Here is a 14,504-nt window from a genome sequence, read left to right as displayed (position 1 = left end):
AAAAATGCTGGTCTTATTATTGCTCTAGTGAGGGGTGCGCCAATATGGGTCAATACTCTCTTATCTTAGATTTTAACCAATGCCTCTTATGAGTTTCAACTTCATATCTCAAACAGTCTGACTCCATCAGCCATTTAAGTTACCATCAGAAAAATGTTGTCACCCAAACTTTATCCACTTTACATTTCTTGTTAAACTTCAACAACTGATGACAATGTCCAGAAAATCAGCGAAATCGTGGGAGGTGAACATCGACTAAGTGTGAGGATGATTAGTGAAATGGTTAATATTGATAAAAAAAGACTGTGTGGAACATTTTGCATGAAAAACTTAACATGCGGAACGTTTGTGTAAAAATGGTTCCACGAGTTCTCACTGTTCTTCAGAAGGAAAATTGCCAAGCAATATGTTCGGATGTTTTGGAGCAGAGTGATCGAACAGAAAAAAATATCCCGTTAATGGATCACCCACCGTACTCACCCGACCTGGCACCATGTCACTTCTTTCTATTTCCAAAAGTCAAAGGCACGTTGAAAGGGAAGCATTTTGAAACAACAGATGTCATAAAACAAGCAGCGACGGCTGCCATGACAGTTTAAACACTGCTTTGAGCAATGGGACAAGCGTCTTCAGCGGTGTGTGGATGCATGGGGAGAGTATATTAAAGGGAAAAGTAAATTTTGCAAATTTGAAAATAATAAAATATTTTATGGCATCAGTCCGGTTATTTTTTAATACACACCTCGTATTATACTACATCCATTTGCTAGAGGAACGCAACATCATTTACTTTAAGTATTTTAAAATAGTTTGAAAATCCTCTAAAAGTTACACTTAGTGTATTGACAAGCAACAGACACACAAAAAGTTTTCCATCCATCCATCCATTTTCCAACCCGCTGAATCCGAAGCACAGGGTCACGGGGGTCTGCTGGAGCCAATCCCAGCCAACACAGGGCACAAGGCAGGAACCAATCCCGGGCAGGGTGCCAACCCACTGCAGGACACACACAAACACACCCACCCACACACCAAGCACACACTAGGTCCAATTTAGAATCGCCAATCCACCTAACCAGCATGTCTTTGGACTGTGGGAGGAAACCGGAGCGCCCGGAGGAAACCCACGCAGACACGGGGAGAACATGCAGACTCCACACAGGGAGGACCCAGGAAGCGAACCCAGGTCCCCAGGTCTCCCAACTGCAAGGCAGCAGCGCTACCCACTGCGCCACCATGCCGCCCTTGTAATAAGCAAGATAAATATAATAATCACAACAACAGACCATGGTGTTTTTGCCCATTTTGTAGCCCTGCAGTTGTTCAGAACACGCACATGTCTCACACCTACTAATCTGGGAAAACGTGAAAAGTGGCTATTAAAAGCAAATAATTATGATAATAATGATGTTTTAAAATATTTTAAAAATTCACTGAAGCATAAATGTATTCACAGCCTAGTCTTTCAGAATGGATAAAAAGTACACAGTGGATTTTTACCGAAAGTCTTAAAATTTATTTTACTTATTCTTTCATTCATCCGTCCATTCATCTTTCCTTACTGGAAGTCAGTGATATGGAAGGACCCACTGCTCACAAACACACACATACAGCATATAGCAACCATACCACATGCACTTCAGAAGAGGTCATCCACCTGAAGTTAAGGGTGTTTGATCCTGGCCAGTACTTGGATGGGAGATCATCTAGGAAAAGCTTGAGTTGCTGCTGGAAGAGATGGTGATGAGGCCAGGGACACTGTTCTGGGAAAAAATGGTTCCGTCGTTCAGATGAGATGTAAAAAACGAGTTCTTGAGTCTCTGTGGTCATAAAAGATCCCTAAGCATCCTTTGTAGAAAGCAGGGTGTAACAACAACAACATTTATTTCTATAGCTCCTTTTCTTACAAATGATATAGCTTAAAGTGCTTTACAAGATGAAGAAAGAAAACAAAATATAAAAATTAGGCAATGCTAATTAACAAAGAATAAAGTAAGGTCTGATGGCCAGGGAGGACAAAAAAAAAAAAAAAAAACTCCAGAGGGCTGGAGATACAAAACAAAATCTGCAGGGCTTCCAAGGCCATGGAACCGCCAAGCCCCCACTAGGCATTCTACCTAACATTAAATGATCTAAATCAGTCCTCATGGTTTTCAGGCTTCACATGGAAGAATTAGACGATGATTTGATATCCTGATATCCAGCCTAAATTGCCCTCCATGGCCTAGTCATTCTGGCGATCTCACTCTCACCACTTTACCACCTAATAACTAATGTGTAGTAAGCATAATGGTGCAAAAATGACTGCTGTTGCATCATGCAGGTGGATACTACACATTTTTGGTGGTTGAAGTGGCTCCCCACTCACTATGAAAAAGTGCTATATAAACGAAGAGTAATTATTATTATAATTATTATTATACACGCATTTAGTCACATCAGGCCATTTTAGAATTGTAAACAAACCTAAAATTAGCATTGAGGTGTATGAGGAGACCATAACATATGGAGAAAAACCTTGTGGAAAATGTAAAACTTTTCTCAAACAGTGACTGGTCTGGTGACTAAAGGCATTTTCACATTTGGCTCGTTTGAAACAATTGCTTCAAACTCTGGAGCAACATGCCCTGTAGACCGTTTTTAAGATGATATCTACCTGCCAATCATAATAGTTTGGTGCATACCAAAAAAACCGGGCCATAACACTTTAGAAACAGTGGTCCCGGCATGGTACCAAGTAAATCCTGGAATGGTTTGCTTGAAGCATGAATATAATTTGAAATGGGATTGATCAAACTTATGGAAATATTATGTATTATGAATATAATTGGGGCATGCTGTGGTAGTTGCACTAAGCCATTGCCGATGGTTATTAGCATAAAAATAAATACACACACTCAACGAAATCTAAGACAATTCACATAAAACAGTTTACATGAGCACCAGTCAGTCAGAGCAAGCCTAGCACCTGATTCCTGTTCAGAGCCTCTGTAGGCCTCACAGCTGAATAGCATTTGACCATGTTAAAAGAGGTGCAAATGTGCATGTGATCAGGTCAATCAAACAACATATAGAGTTGGTGAGAAACAAACAGCAGTGCCCATGTGTCCAATGATCAAACCACCTAATCTTACACGATAAGTAATAAATGCTAATTAAACATTCGAAAATAAACATTAACAAATTTGTACCAGCCTATAGACAGAAGATATGTCATTTAAGATTAACTAAGTAAATTAAATTTAAGGACATTTCTGTATTCTTTCGTCAGAACTTTGCCATGTTCAGCAGAGTAGCCTAGATGAAACATTTCATTGTTATGAATTGTTTCCATGTAATCTTCTAGCTGTCAGATAACATGCATTCTTTTTACAGAGGTCTGTTTGGTTAAAAAAATATATATATATTGCAAATGCAGCTGTTAACCTTCCATAAAGCATTGTTTCTACCCAATGAAAGAAGTCCATGACATGTCAATGGGGTATTTATTGTTACAACTTTGTTCAAAAACTTTCAACTTTGTTGAAAAATTACTCTGAAATACAACCAGATGAACAAATTAAATAATCAACTGCTTATTCAAAAAAAAAAAAAATGCAAACAGACGGAGTGTAAAAATTCCTTAAATGTGGGTCCCTCAACCTGTGTGTTAGTAGTGGTAATGTCTCTACCACCATACCAGCCAAATTTATTTTAGTGTAGCCAAAGTCTTCTTTCACAGAATCAGGATCGAGTGGTCAACACGAGCCACTCATTGCACCTAAAAATAGAAATTCAGTTACACACTCTGGTTCAGGGTCTACCCCAATGCCATCTTTGTAGTGTATTATGGATGTTATTATCATATATATATATATATATATATATATATATATATATATATATATATATATATATATATATATATATATATATATATATATATATATACACACACATACATATATATATACATACATACATACATACATACATACATACATATACATATATACATACATACATACATTTATACATACATATATAGCGCCCAACTACGTTGCACGTGTTAAAGTTGTCTGTGAAGGGGTCCCTGTTTAAACGCGGCTGCCAGTCATGAACTGGGCCCTTCGTCGCACAGCATTATGATTTTTTATAAGGGAAACAAAATTACAAAAGAAAACCCTTGGACATTGATTCGATAGGAACGGCCTACTCGGAATCACTGTCCGAATAGTAGTTATGTGGTGGTGTAGGAGCATTTCTGCTTCTCTCCGTTCACAGTCCATCTCGTTTTCACGACGCTGTCGTTTCCTCTCACGATCTCTTCTGAACCTTTCTCCAATCTCGCAGGTTGCTTTGTGGCAATCCAAAGAGTAAGGCAATATACACGGAGCAATGGTTATAAAAGGGGGACACATAGGTATCCAGGCTCTTTAAAGCATAAATAGGGATCACTTCACTGACATGTGAGCAAGCCACGGTACAACTGTGAGACGCGCAGCACTCACTGGCTACAATGTAAAAATAATAATTTCTGGAACGTGCTGTTACGTTGTCATTCGTTTTACCCACTGTCTTTCTTTCATTCATATGTTACGTAGGCACGTACCTTTTATCTTCGGCAATCTCATTCTCTAACCAGGCCTCAGGAGCTAACCAGCGTAACACTCTCCACCACCCCTTTCGTTATTCTGGCACATTGTTGACATCTGTGAGTAACAACAACGTACTAAACTGGAATGTGGTCTACGCATGCGTGGAATTCGCAGACAAACAAAGATCAAGATCCAAATGAAGATTATATATAAAGATTAGTTAATTTAAAGCACAACAATTTGTTTAGTTTGAATATCTGTGTTTTGAGGTGTGACTGGAGTACTACAGTCTTCAGTAGTATAAGCCTGGAGGAGATTCTTAATGCAATGTCTATGTTTTAGCTGTCTCTCTACTGCCATCTAGTGCTTCTTCTAATTCATTCGCGGACAAACAAAGATCAAGATCCAAATGAAGATTATATATATATATATATATATATATATATATATATATATACAGTAATCCCTCCTCCATCGCGGGGGTTGCGTTCCAGAGCCACCCGCGAAATAAGAAAATCCGCGAAGTAGAAACCATATGTTTATATGGTTATTTTTATATGGTCATGCTTGGGTCACAGATTTGCGCAGAAACACAGGAGGTTGTAGAGAGACAGGAACGTTATTCAAACACTGCAAACAAACATTTGTCTCTTTTTCAAAAGTTTAAATTGTACTCCATGACAAGACAGAGATGACAGTTCCGTCTCACAATTAAAAGAATGCAAACATATCTACCTCTTCAAAGGAGTGCGTGTCAGGAGCAGTGACTGTCACAGAGATAGCCCTATTGATTTGTTTGCATTTCTCTGTGTTTGGCTTTTAAGTATGCGAAGCACCGCGGCACAAAGCTGTTGAAGGCGGCAGCTCACACCCCCTCCGTCAGGAGCAGATAAAGAGAGATAGAGAGAGAGACAGAGAGAGACAGAGTTTGTTTTTCAAGCACAAATCAATACGTGCCCTTCGAGCTTTTAAGTATGCGAAGCACTGTGCAGCATGTCGTTTCAGAAAGCAGCTGCACAAAAGATAGCAACTTGAAGATAATCTTTCAGCATTTTTAGACGAACGTCCGTATCGTCTAGGTGTGCGAACAGCCCCCCTGCTCACACCCCCTACGTCAGGATCACAGAAAGTCAGCGCAAGAGAGAGAGAGAGAAAAGTAAGCTGGGTAGCTTCTCAGCCATCTGCCAATAGCGTCCCTTGTATGAAATCAACTGGGCAAACCAACTGAGGAAGCATGTACCAGAAATTAAAAGACCCATTGTCCGCAGAAACCCGCGAAGCAGCGAAAAATCCGCAATATATATTTAAATATGCTTACATATAAAATCCGCGATGGAGTGAAGCCGCGAAAGGCGAAGTGCGATATAGCGAGGGATTACTGTATATATATCAGTAAACTATTTCAACCATTCTATGATCTGCTCCTCACAAACTGAGGGCACCGTGGCGGATGTTAGCAGATTGCTGGCCAACCACAAGCGTTACCTGGTAGGTAACCACCCATACAATCAGATTGAGACACAGACTATGAATGCCGTGAATATATATATATATATATATATATATATATATATATATATATATATATATACATACATACATACATACATACATACATACATACATATATATATATATATATATACATACATATACATATACAGTATATATATGAAAAAGATCAGAAACAATCTGAGTATTATATTAATCTGTCATAGGGTACACTCACACATACAGTAAGTACATGCACTTTTGTACTGGTGAAATGTACAATCCTCGGTCAAACTGACAGCATATATTAGGACTGTGGGAGGAACCTGAAGCGAATACTTTCAATAGCTGGGAGATGGAAATGGTGATTGCTGTGTCATATTGCTCCTGGCGCTTTCAATTGAAATTCTTTATACAAAACATGAAACAGGCTTAATTTAGAGCATTCTCAGTTTGAGTTGTAATGTTTAAATACCCTATAGATCACATTTTTCCTGACGAAAGAAACAATGTTAATTTAAAATTGTTGAAGACTTCCAAGATATTCATGTCTGCTACTGTTTACAGTAATAGGAATCACCTATGTTTAGCGTTTTATCTTACTCCAACTGTAATAAGATAAAAATTAACTGTTTATTAGAATAATCATGAAATAGCTGCTGCATGTTTATGAAATTTGTAAAAGAAATAATAAATTATTTATTGTAATTATCTATGTACTGTTTCTTTAGTTGTTCTTTTTCAATGTAACTGTCTATTCAAAAAACAGGTCAAGCTATCATTCTACATTATGAAAGTGAGAGATTATCATAATCAACATTCCAGCTATTGCTTAGTGCCAGAGGGACTATATCAAAACATCAAGAATCACCTGTCACATAGCACACTTCTGCCACAGCTAACCATGTTACCTTGGAGAAGAGACTGCTTAGGGAAATGATTTTCTGACAGGGAATACTTACAGCACAGGAATTTATGAGTTTTGAGAATCTCTACTTATATATAAAAACCATTTTAGACAACCTTGTTTTTGAAATTGATCTTAATGTTCTTCTAAGCATTCTATATCTGATATCTAAAAACACTCAGCCTTTTTATTATAGATTAGAAGATGGAAGGCCTCTCCTTACTCAAATAATGAATGACAGATACTGCCAAATTTTACATTGGCTAATTCTTAAAAGCTTCATCTATGTAAGAAATCAGTGATGTGACAGTAAAAAGACTAATACAGACCTTTGGATATGTCATAAAAACTGGTATTTTAACGTGAATTTTCTCTGCTGACTGTAGTGTGTATAGTGCATGTATATATATTTTAATATGTAGCACATATCCCTACCATACACTGTAATGCACAATCCTAAAAGCAGTGAGATATCTGGGATGAAATGGCCCCTCCTAATACTAAGTTCTGGACTCAGGAGTGTTCCATATTTTACTGCCTGTGTGACCTACCCTTGTTTGTTTTCAATTTTCTACATGTATGTTTCCTAATATTCAACAATTAATACATAAGTGTGTGAACCCTTTAAATTATTATTTTATTGTTGTCTCGTTAAATACATATTTTAGCATATTGATCAGTATGGCAGAATTTGAATTCTGTTGTGTGTTCAGAGCACAATTTTCCTGTGTTTGTGTGGATTTGTACCTGGCTACTCCAGTTTTCCTTCCACATCCCTAAGATTTTTAAGTTTATTTGTCCAGTGTGAGTGAATGGGGATTTAAGCATTACCTGTGATAAAGTGATGCAGTGTCAGAATGTTTCATCGTGTTATTAAATCACCTGTGCACCTAACACGAAAGGTACCAATATAACCTCTTAAGCTGTTTTCTTAATGTGTGATAAGAAGAAATCAGCCATGTAACTGTTACCTGTAACATCTTACTGTCTCACTGTCCTTATTGTACTCAACATATTCAATCCTGCTGACTGGGACTGCCTTATTTTCACTCCTTTACCTCAACCCAGTTTACCACAAATAGAGGACTTTATACCCGTAAGGGACTGCAGCTAGTCAAGGAATGATAATCTAGCACTCAGCAATGCTAATCTTATATATAAACTACGCGTGGAAGTGTGTGTGTGTGTGTCTGTCTGTCCCGGAAGTGAGAGGTGGAGTCGTGGTAAGGGCTCCACCTCCGAGGATACACAAGCGAGGCCAGCACGTTGGCAAAAAGAAACCTTCGAAGAAAGAGTCACTCGCTTAGCAGTTAATACAGAAGTGAGGCGAACACATCAGCAAAACGACATTCCTTTTACTTTTCCTCCTGCTGCTAATACACAAGCAAGGCGAGCACGTCGGGAAAACGAAACCTCAGAAGAAAGACAGTAGCTTGCCGCTAATGGCAAAATGAAATCTCCTAGGAGAGACAAGCCCAGAGTACTTCCTTTCAATTACCTGACATCTCTATATTTCAGTTTTTTTCTGACGATTTCAATAGTTTCTAGGACCCTATGCTTTTTAGATCACAGGTTTACACAACTGGTAATCAATAATTGGAAAGAAATATTGAGTTTAAGCTTTTAATAAAAATAATTATATATATATATATATATATATATATATATATATATATATATATTTGCATAATAACCAAAAGCAGCAAATATTGGATTTACAAAGCATCATACATCCTGGATGGGTTCGCACAGTCTTCATGCAGACTTCATTCAGTCCCAGATGACTCCATTTCTTAGTTATCAATTATATATTGATGAAAACAAAGATTTTCTGCTGGAGAAAGAGCTCCTTGGAAAGTGTTCAGCATCTAAGCAACTAGCAAGCCCCATTTAAATGTCCATGGCTCATCTATAAATGTCTCAAAAGGCAGAAACTACACCAAACACTCCATTCGTTCAACTGAGCAGCAGCTGCATTGAACTCTAAAATATAAACTGAGCTGAGACTCCTTTTGAAGAAAGTTCTGCTGAAAGGCAGCTACTTCTTATGCAAATTAAGCACACACACCTGGCTTACAATCCACAATCGAAGCGGCTAACAGTTTCTCAAAACACAGGTGAATTACCACACAAGCTTCAGGTTGATTCTCATGGGAATCAAAAGCTGCACTAAGCTGCAAGCAGACTGGCTGTACAAAACAGTCTAAGGTCCTGCATTGCCTTTCAGCTCTCCCAGAATACATTTCACTCCTGTCCAGCCTAACGAGTTTTTTAGACCTCAGCTGTTTACCTGAAATCTGTCAGTTGAGAAGGTTAAACCATTCCCCATGGAGAAGTCAATGTTAGTTTGATATGCTAAAGCACCCATGACCCTGTGATATTATCACATTAACTAAAAAATATTTCATCTTCACAAATGAACCACAACAATTCTGGTGGCACAGATAGGCAATTACAAAAGGAGATTTCTAATGTTCCAATAGGGACCTTCAAAACTAGACTTGGGAGAATTAAGCGGATAGGATTGGTGAGCTTTGCTTTATTGGGCTGAATGTCCTGCTCTCATTAGGTTTAGGGTAGGTATATTCTAATTTCCACCAATGTCAAAATTAAAGCAAACACACACACCACACTAACACTTTTGCTTATGCTAGACTACAATTCTTTTTAACAATAAAAGCAATAAAATTCATTTTTTTCACACTTTCAAATATCCAAAACACAAAACACATTTGCTACTGGAATATATATTTTTTAAAATAGGAATACAAAATGCACGTACTTTGTCTTTGCTAACACTCCTATAAAAATAATTACTCTCTGCTACTAATTTAGTCTTTGCCCATAATAAAAGTGAGACTAGGGCTGAAAGGTATTGGCAGCATTTAAATATTTCCCTTGCTCCCCATTTCCTCTAAGTAAATTCAGAAGTAAATCGTGGAATCTTATGTTGTGTTGAGCTCTTGCTATTTTGAATTTATGAACAGCTGTGAATATTTATTTTCAGTTAAATAGGAATTTTACAGACTGGTGAAACGTAGGCAGGGGGCTTTGCCATGACTGCCACACTTGCTATTTTAACAGGTGCTCTTAAAGTACTGTATAATGTTACAGGTGCACACTGAGTACTAATGGAAATGCACTAAAACACCATTAGGAATGCTTAATTTTGCATTTGCTCAAATCATTGAGGCTAATGGAAACAACCCTGTATGGAAGAAATAAAAAGAAAATGCTTTGATTTATTCAGACAGAGAAATAACAGAAATTGCAGTTATTTAGTGACTGGCATGAATATGCAGCACAAGACAGAGTGTATGTTTTCTTACTGGTCAACTGTTATTTCAGTTGATAAATACACAAATGAGGACATGCATCCCATTGTCTGGAACCAGATCTATTGGCTTGGCTAAATTTACTTTTTCTCTGTCTCATTTTTAAAAAATATATCATAGACTGGTCCCTCAAGCCACTAACACATATCTGCAGGTTTTGATTGCATCTAGCCTTCCAGCCTTTTGATAAATGTCTGAATTAAAACAAATTTCTGCACTTTTCAAATGTAAGCATTTTCTGGATGGCATGTTTGCTATTGTAAAGAGGTCTTTTTTGGTGTGAACGTAGTAATGATTCTTTGATTTTCTTAACAGCATTAATACTGAAACGGTTCTGAAAGGGTTGGTTATATCTGAAGAACAGAGAAACTTAAACAATACAAATACTGTATCTCTCTACTTTTTGGTTGCAAAAGCCACATTAATAATATTGTACAGTATATTCATTTTGAGTTCTCTTAATAGGCTCATTGTATAGAAGTCCAATAAAATATTAATATAGGCAGTCACCAGAAGGCTGCAATGAAAACCAGCTACTCTGGCTCACCAGAATGAGCACTGGACATCCATTTTGTAGGATACTGGACTATACTGAACAGTGTATGTCAGCAAAATTATTTCAGGTTTGTCATGGTTCATGTAAACATGTTCGAATGTAAATGTTATTTAGCCAGACAGCAGATCACATACAGTATGTCTTGATGATCTTATCAGCCATAAATGGTTTGTCATTACAGGGCTTTTAAAAAGCCTACATGCCAAATAAGTAAGGTAACTAGAACATTTTAAAAGCACAACAATTGATCATCACTCCTCTGCATTAACTGCTTCTGTATTTACAGATAACCTTTTTAAGCCAAAGGAAAGAACAATCTCAGAGAAGGAGATGCAGCTGAGGTCTAAACGGTATGCAGCAGTTTTATTCAGTTATACAGTATTGGAGCATATAAGGGCAAAAATTTATCTTGAAATTCATGATAAGACAGCTAATTAATGCTGAGAGCAATGTTACAAGGGTCTGGTTAAATACAATAATGTATAGTTTGTTTTGAATTATGCATTCTAATATTACTTGATTACTGTACTTTTTTGTATTTATTTTAATATTCTACATCTAATAACATTGCATACTTTATGTACAATATATTAATATAAACTATTTTTAAATATGCTAGGATGTATCACTTGGTCAGTCCATAGTATTCCAGGAAAGAAAGGGTGGCACAGAACATGGATAGGGCCCATAGAATAAGGAGTGAAAAGAAAACATGCAGCGGTAGTGACAAAGGTGTTCATTATACCATGAAACTGCCAGGTGACCCGGCATGTGCTGGGAATGATTAACTCTCTGTCAGCAGAGAGGGAAAACTCCATCAAACCAATATGGTATAGAATATGGTTCTAATTCAGACATGTGACCTTCTGGACTTTTTTTAAAAGTTAGTGATTAGAAGGACTCAACAGAAGTTCAGTCAGAACTCTCAGACCTATTTGGAGGTGGCATATGTGCCTGATCTTATTGTCCTTTCAAGAAATCTGCCTAAAAAATCCAGATTTCTAAAGGCTGCATAAGGGTCATGGGTATAAAATTTCGCCAAACCAATATGCGGACAACAATACAAATTTCCATACCAGATCGGACGAGCCCCAGGTTAACAATGACCGCCACCAGTACTGTTAGTCAACAGGGTGCTGGTGGAAATTGGGCTACTGTTGGCCGAAGAAGAAGAAGAAGGAGAAGAAGAGGTGGGAGATGTGTCTGGAGGCAGGAGGAGAGGAGGAAGGTGAAGAGAGTGGAACTGAGGGTAGGAACTTTGAATGTTGGCAGTATGACTGGTAAGGGGAAAGAGTAAGCAGATATGATGGAGAGAAGGAAGGTTGATATATTGTGCGTGCAAGAGACTAAATGGAAGGGGAGAAAGACCAGGTGGATCGGAGGTGGATTCAAATTGTTCTACCATGGTGTGGATGGGAGGAGAAATGGGGTAGGAATTATTCTGAAAGAACAGTATGTCAACAGTGTTCTGGAGGTGAAAAGAGTGTCAGACAGAGTAATGACTATGAAGCTGGAAATTGGAGGTGTGATGATGAATGTTGTTAGTGCATATGCCCCGCAAGTTGGGTGTGCAATGGATGAGAAAGAAGATTTTTGGAGTGAGTTGGATGAAGTGATGAACAGTGTCACCAAGGGACAGAAAGTGGTGATTTCAATGGACATGTTGGTGAAGAGAACAGAGGAGACGAGGAGGTGATGGGTAGGTATGGTGTTAAGGAGAGGAATGAAGAAGGTCAGAGGATAGTGGATTTTGCCAAAAGGATGGACATGGCTGTGGTGAATACGTATTTTAAGAAGAGGGAGGAACATAGGGTTACGTACAAGAGTGGAGGAAGATGCACACAGGTAGATTACATCCTATGCATAAGAGTCAATCTGAAGGAGATTTAAGACTGCAAAGTGGTGGCAGGGGAAAGTGTAGTTAAGCAGCATAGGATGATGGTCTGTAGGATGACGTTGGAGATCAAGAAGAGGAACAGAGTGACGGCAGAGCCAAGGATCAAATGGTAGAAGTTGAAAAAGGAAGACTGCAAGGTTGAGTTTAGGGAGAAGGTGAGACAAGCATTGGGTGATAGTGAAGAATTACCAGACAGATGGGAAACTACAGCAGATGTAGTAAGGGTGACAGCAAGAAGGGTGTTTGGCGTGACATCTGGACAGAGGAAGGAGGAATAGGAAACCTGGTGGTGGAATGGGGAAGTACAAGGGAGTATACAGAGGAAAAGGATTGCAAAGAAGAAGTGGGATAGTCAGAGAGATGCAGAAAGTAGACAAGAGTACAAGGAGATAAGGCTAAAGAAAAAGTGTATGATGAGTTGTATGAGAGGTTGGACACTAAAGAGGGAGAAAAGGACCTGTACCGATTGGCTAGACAGGGGGACCGAGCTGGGAAAGAAGTGCAGCAGGTTAGGGCAATAAAGGATAAAGATGGAAATGTACTCACAAGCGAGGAGAGTGTATTGAGCAGATGGAAAGAGTACTTTGAGAGGTGTATGAATGAAGAGAACGAGAGAGAGAAGAGGTTGGATGATGTGGAGATAGTGAATCAGGAAGTGCAACGGATTAGCAAGGAGGAAGTAAGGACAGCTATGAAGAGGATGAAGAATGGAAAAGCCATTGGTCCAGATGACATACCTGTGGAAGGATGGAGGGGTTTAGGAGAGATGGCGGTGGAGTTTTTAACCAGATTGTTTAATGGAATCTTGTAAAGTGAGAGGATGCCTGAGGAGTGGAGAAAAAGTGTACTGGTGCCGATATTTAAGAATAAGGGGGATGTGCAGGACTGTAGTAACTACAGGGGGATAAAATTGATGAGTCACAGCATGAAGTTATGGGAAAGAGTAGTGGAAGCTAGGTTAAGAAGTGAAGTGATGATTAGTGAGCAGCAGTATGGTTTCATGCCAAGGAAAAGCACCACAGATGCGATGTTTGCTCTGAGGGTTTTGATGGAGATGTTTAGAGAAGGCCAGAAGGAGTTGCATTGTGTCTTTGTGGACCTGGAGAAAGCATATGACAGGGTGCCTCGAGAGGAGTTGTGGTATTGTATGAGGAAGTCGGGAGTGGCAGAGTAGTATGTAAGAGTTGTACAGGATATGTACGAGGGAAGTGTGACTGTGGTGAGGTCTGCGGTAGGAGTGACGGATGCATTCAAGGTGGAGGTGGGATTACATCAGGGATCGGCTCTGAGCCCTTTCTTCTTTGCAATGGTGGTGGACAGGTTGACAGACGAGATTAGACAGGAGTCCCTGTGGACTATGATGTTTGCTGGTGACATTGGGATCTGTAGCGAGAGTAGGGAGCAGGTTGAGGAGATCCTGGAGAGGTGGAGATATGCTTTAGAGAGGAGAGAAATGAAGGTCAGTAGGAACAAGACAGAGTACATGTGTGTAAATGAGAAGGAGGTCAGTGGAATTGTGAGGATGCAAGGAGTAGAGTTGGCGAAGGTGGATGAGTTTAAATACTTGGGATCAACATTACAGAGTAATGGGGATTGTGGAAGAGATGTGAAAAAGAGGTACAGGCAAGGTGGAATGGGTGGAGAAGAGTGTCAGGAGTAATTTGTGACAGACGAATATCAGCAAGAGTGAAAGGGAAGGTCTACAGGGCGGTAGTGAGACCAGCTATGTTATATGGATTGG

At 38.9% G+C, this 14,504-nt stretch overlaps 1 protein-coding gene across 5 annotated transcripts in view; it reads left to right on the top strand.

The window, feature by feature from the left end:
- Positions 1-14,504, top strand: part of c2h10orf90 (chromosome 2 C10orf90 homolog) — a 241,812-nt gene that overhangs the window by 201,964 nt on the left and 25,344 nt on the right. For all 5 annotated transcript variants that reach the window (XM_028795288.2, XM_028795287.2, XM_028795289.2 and 2 more), the window contains one exon: positions 11,153-11,216. In XM_028795288.2, the coding sequence (XP_028651121.2) occupies positions 11,153-11,216 (64 nt within the window). The remainder of the gene's footprint in view (positions 1-11,152; positions 11,217-14,504) is intronic.

The sequence above is a fragment of the Erpetoichthys calabaricus genome, chromosome 2 (genome assembly GCF_900747795.2).
Source record: "Erpetoichthys calabaricus chromosome 2, fErpCal1.3, whole genome shotgun sequence".
Lineage (NCBI taxonomy): Eukaryota > Metazoa > Chordata > Cladistia > Polypteriformes > Polypteridae > Erpetoichthys > Erpetoichthys calabaricus.
Note: the sequence above shows the minus strand (reverse complement) of the source record. Positions and strands in the feature narration are given on the sequence as shown.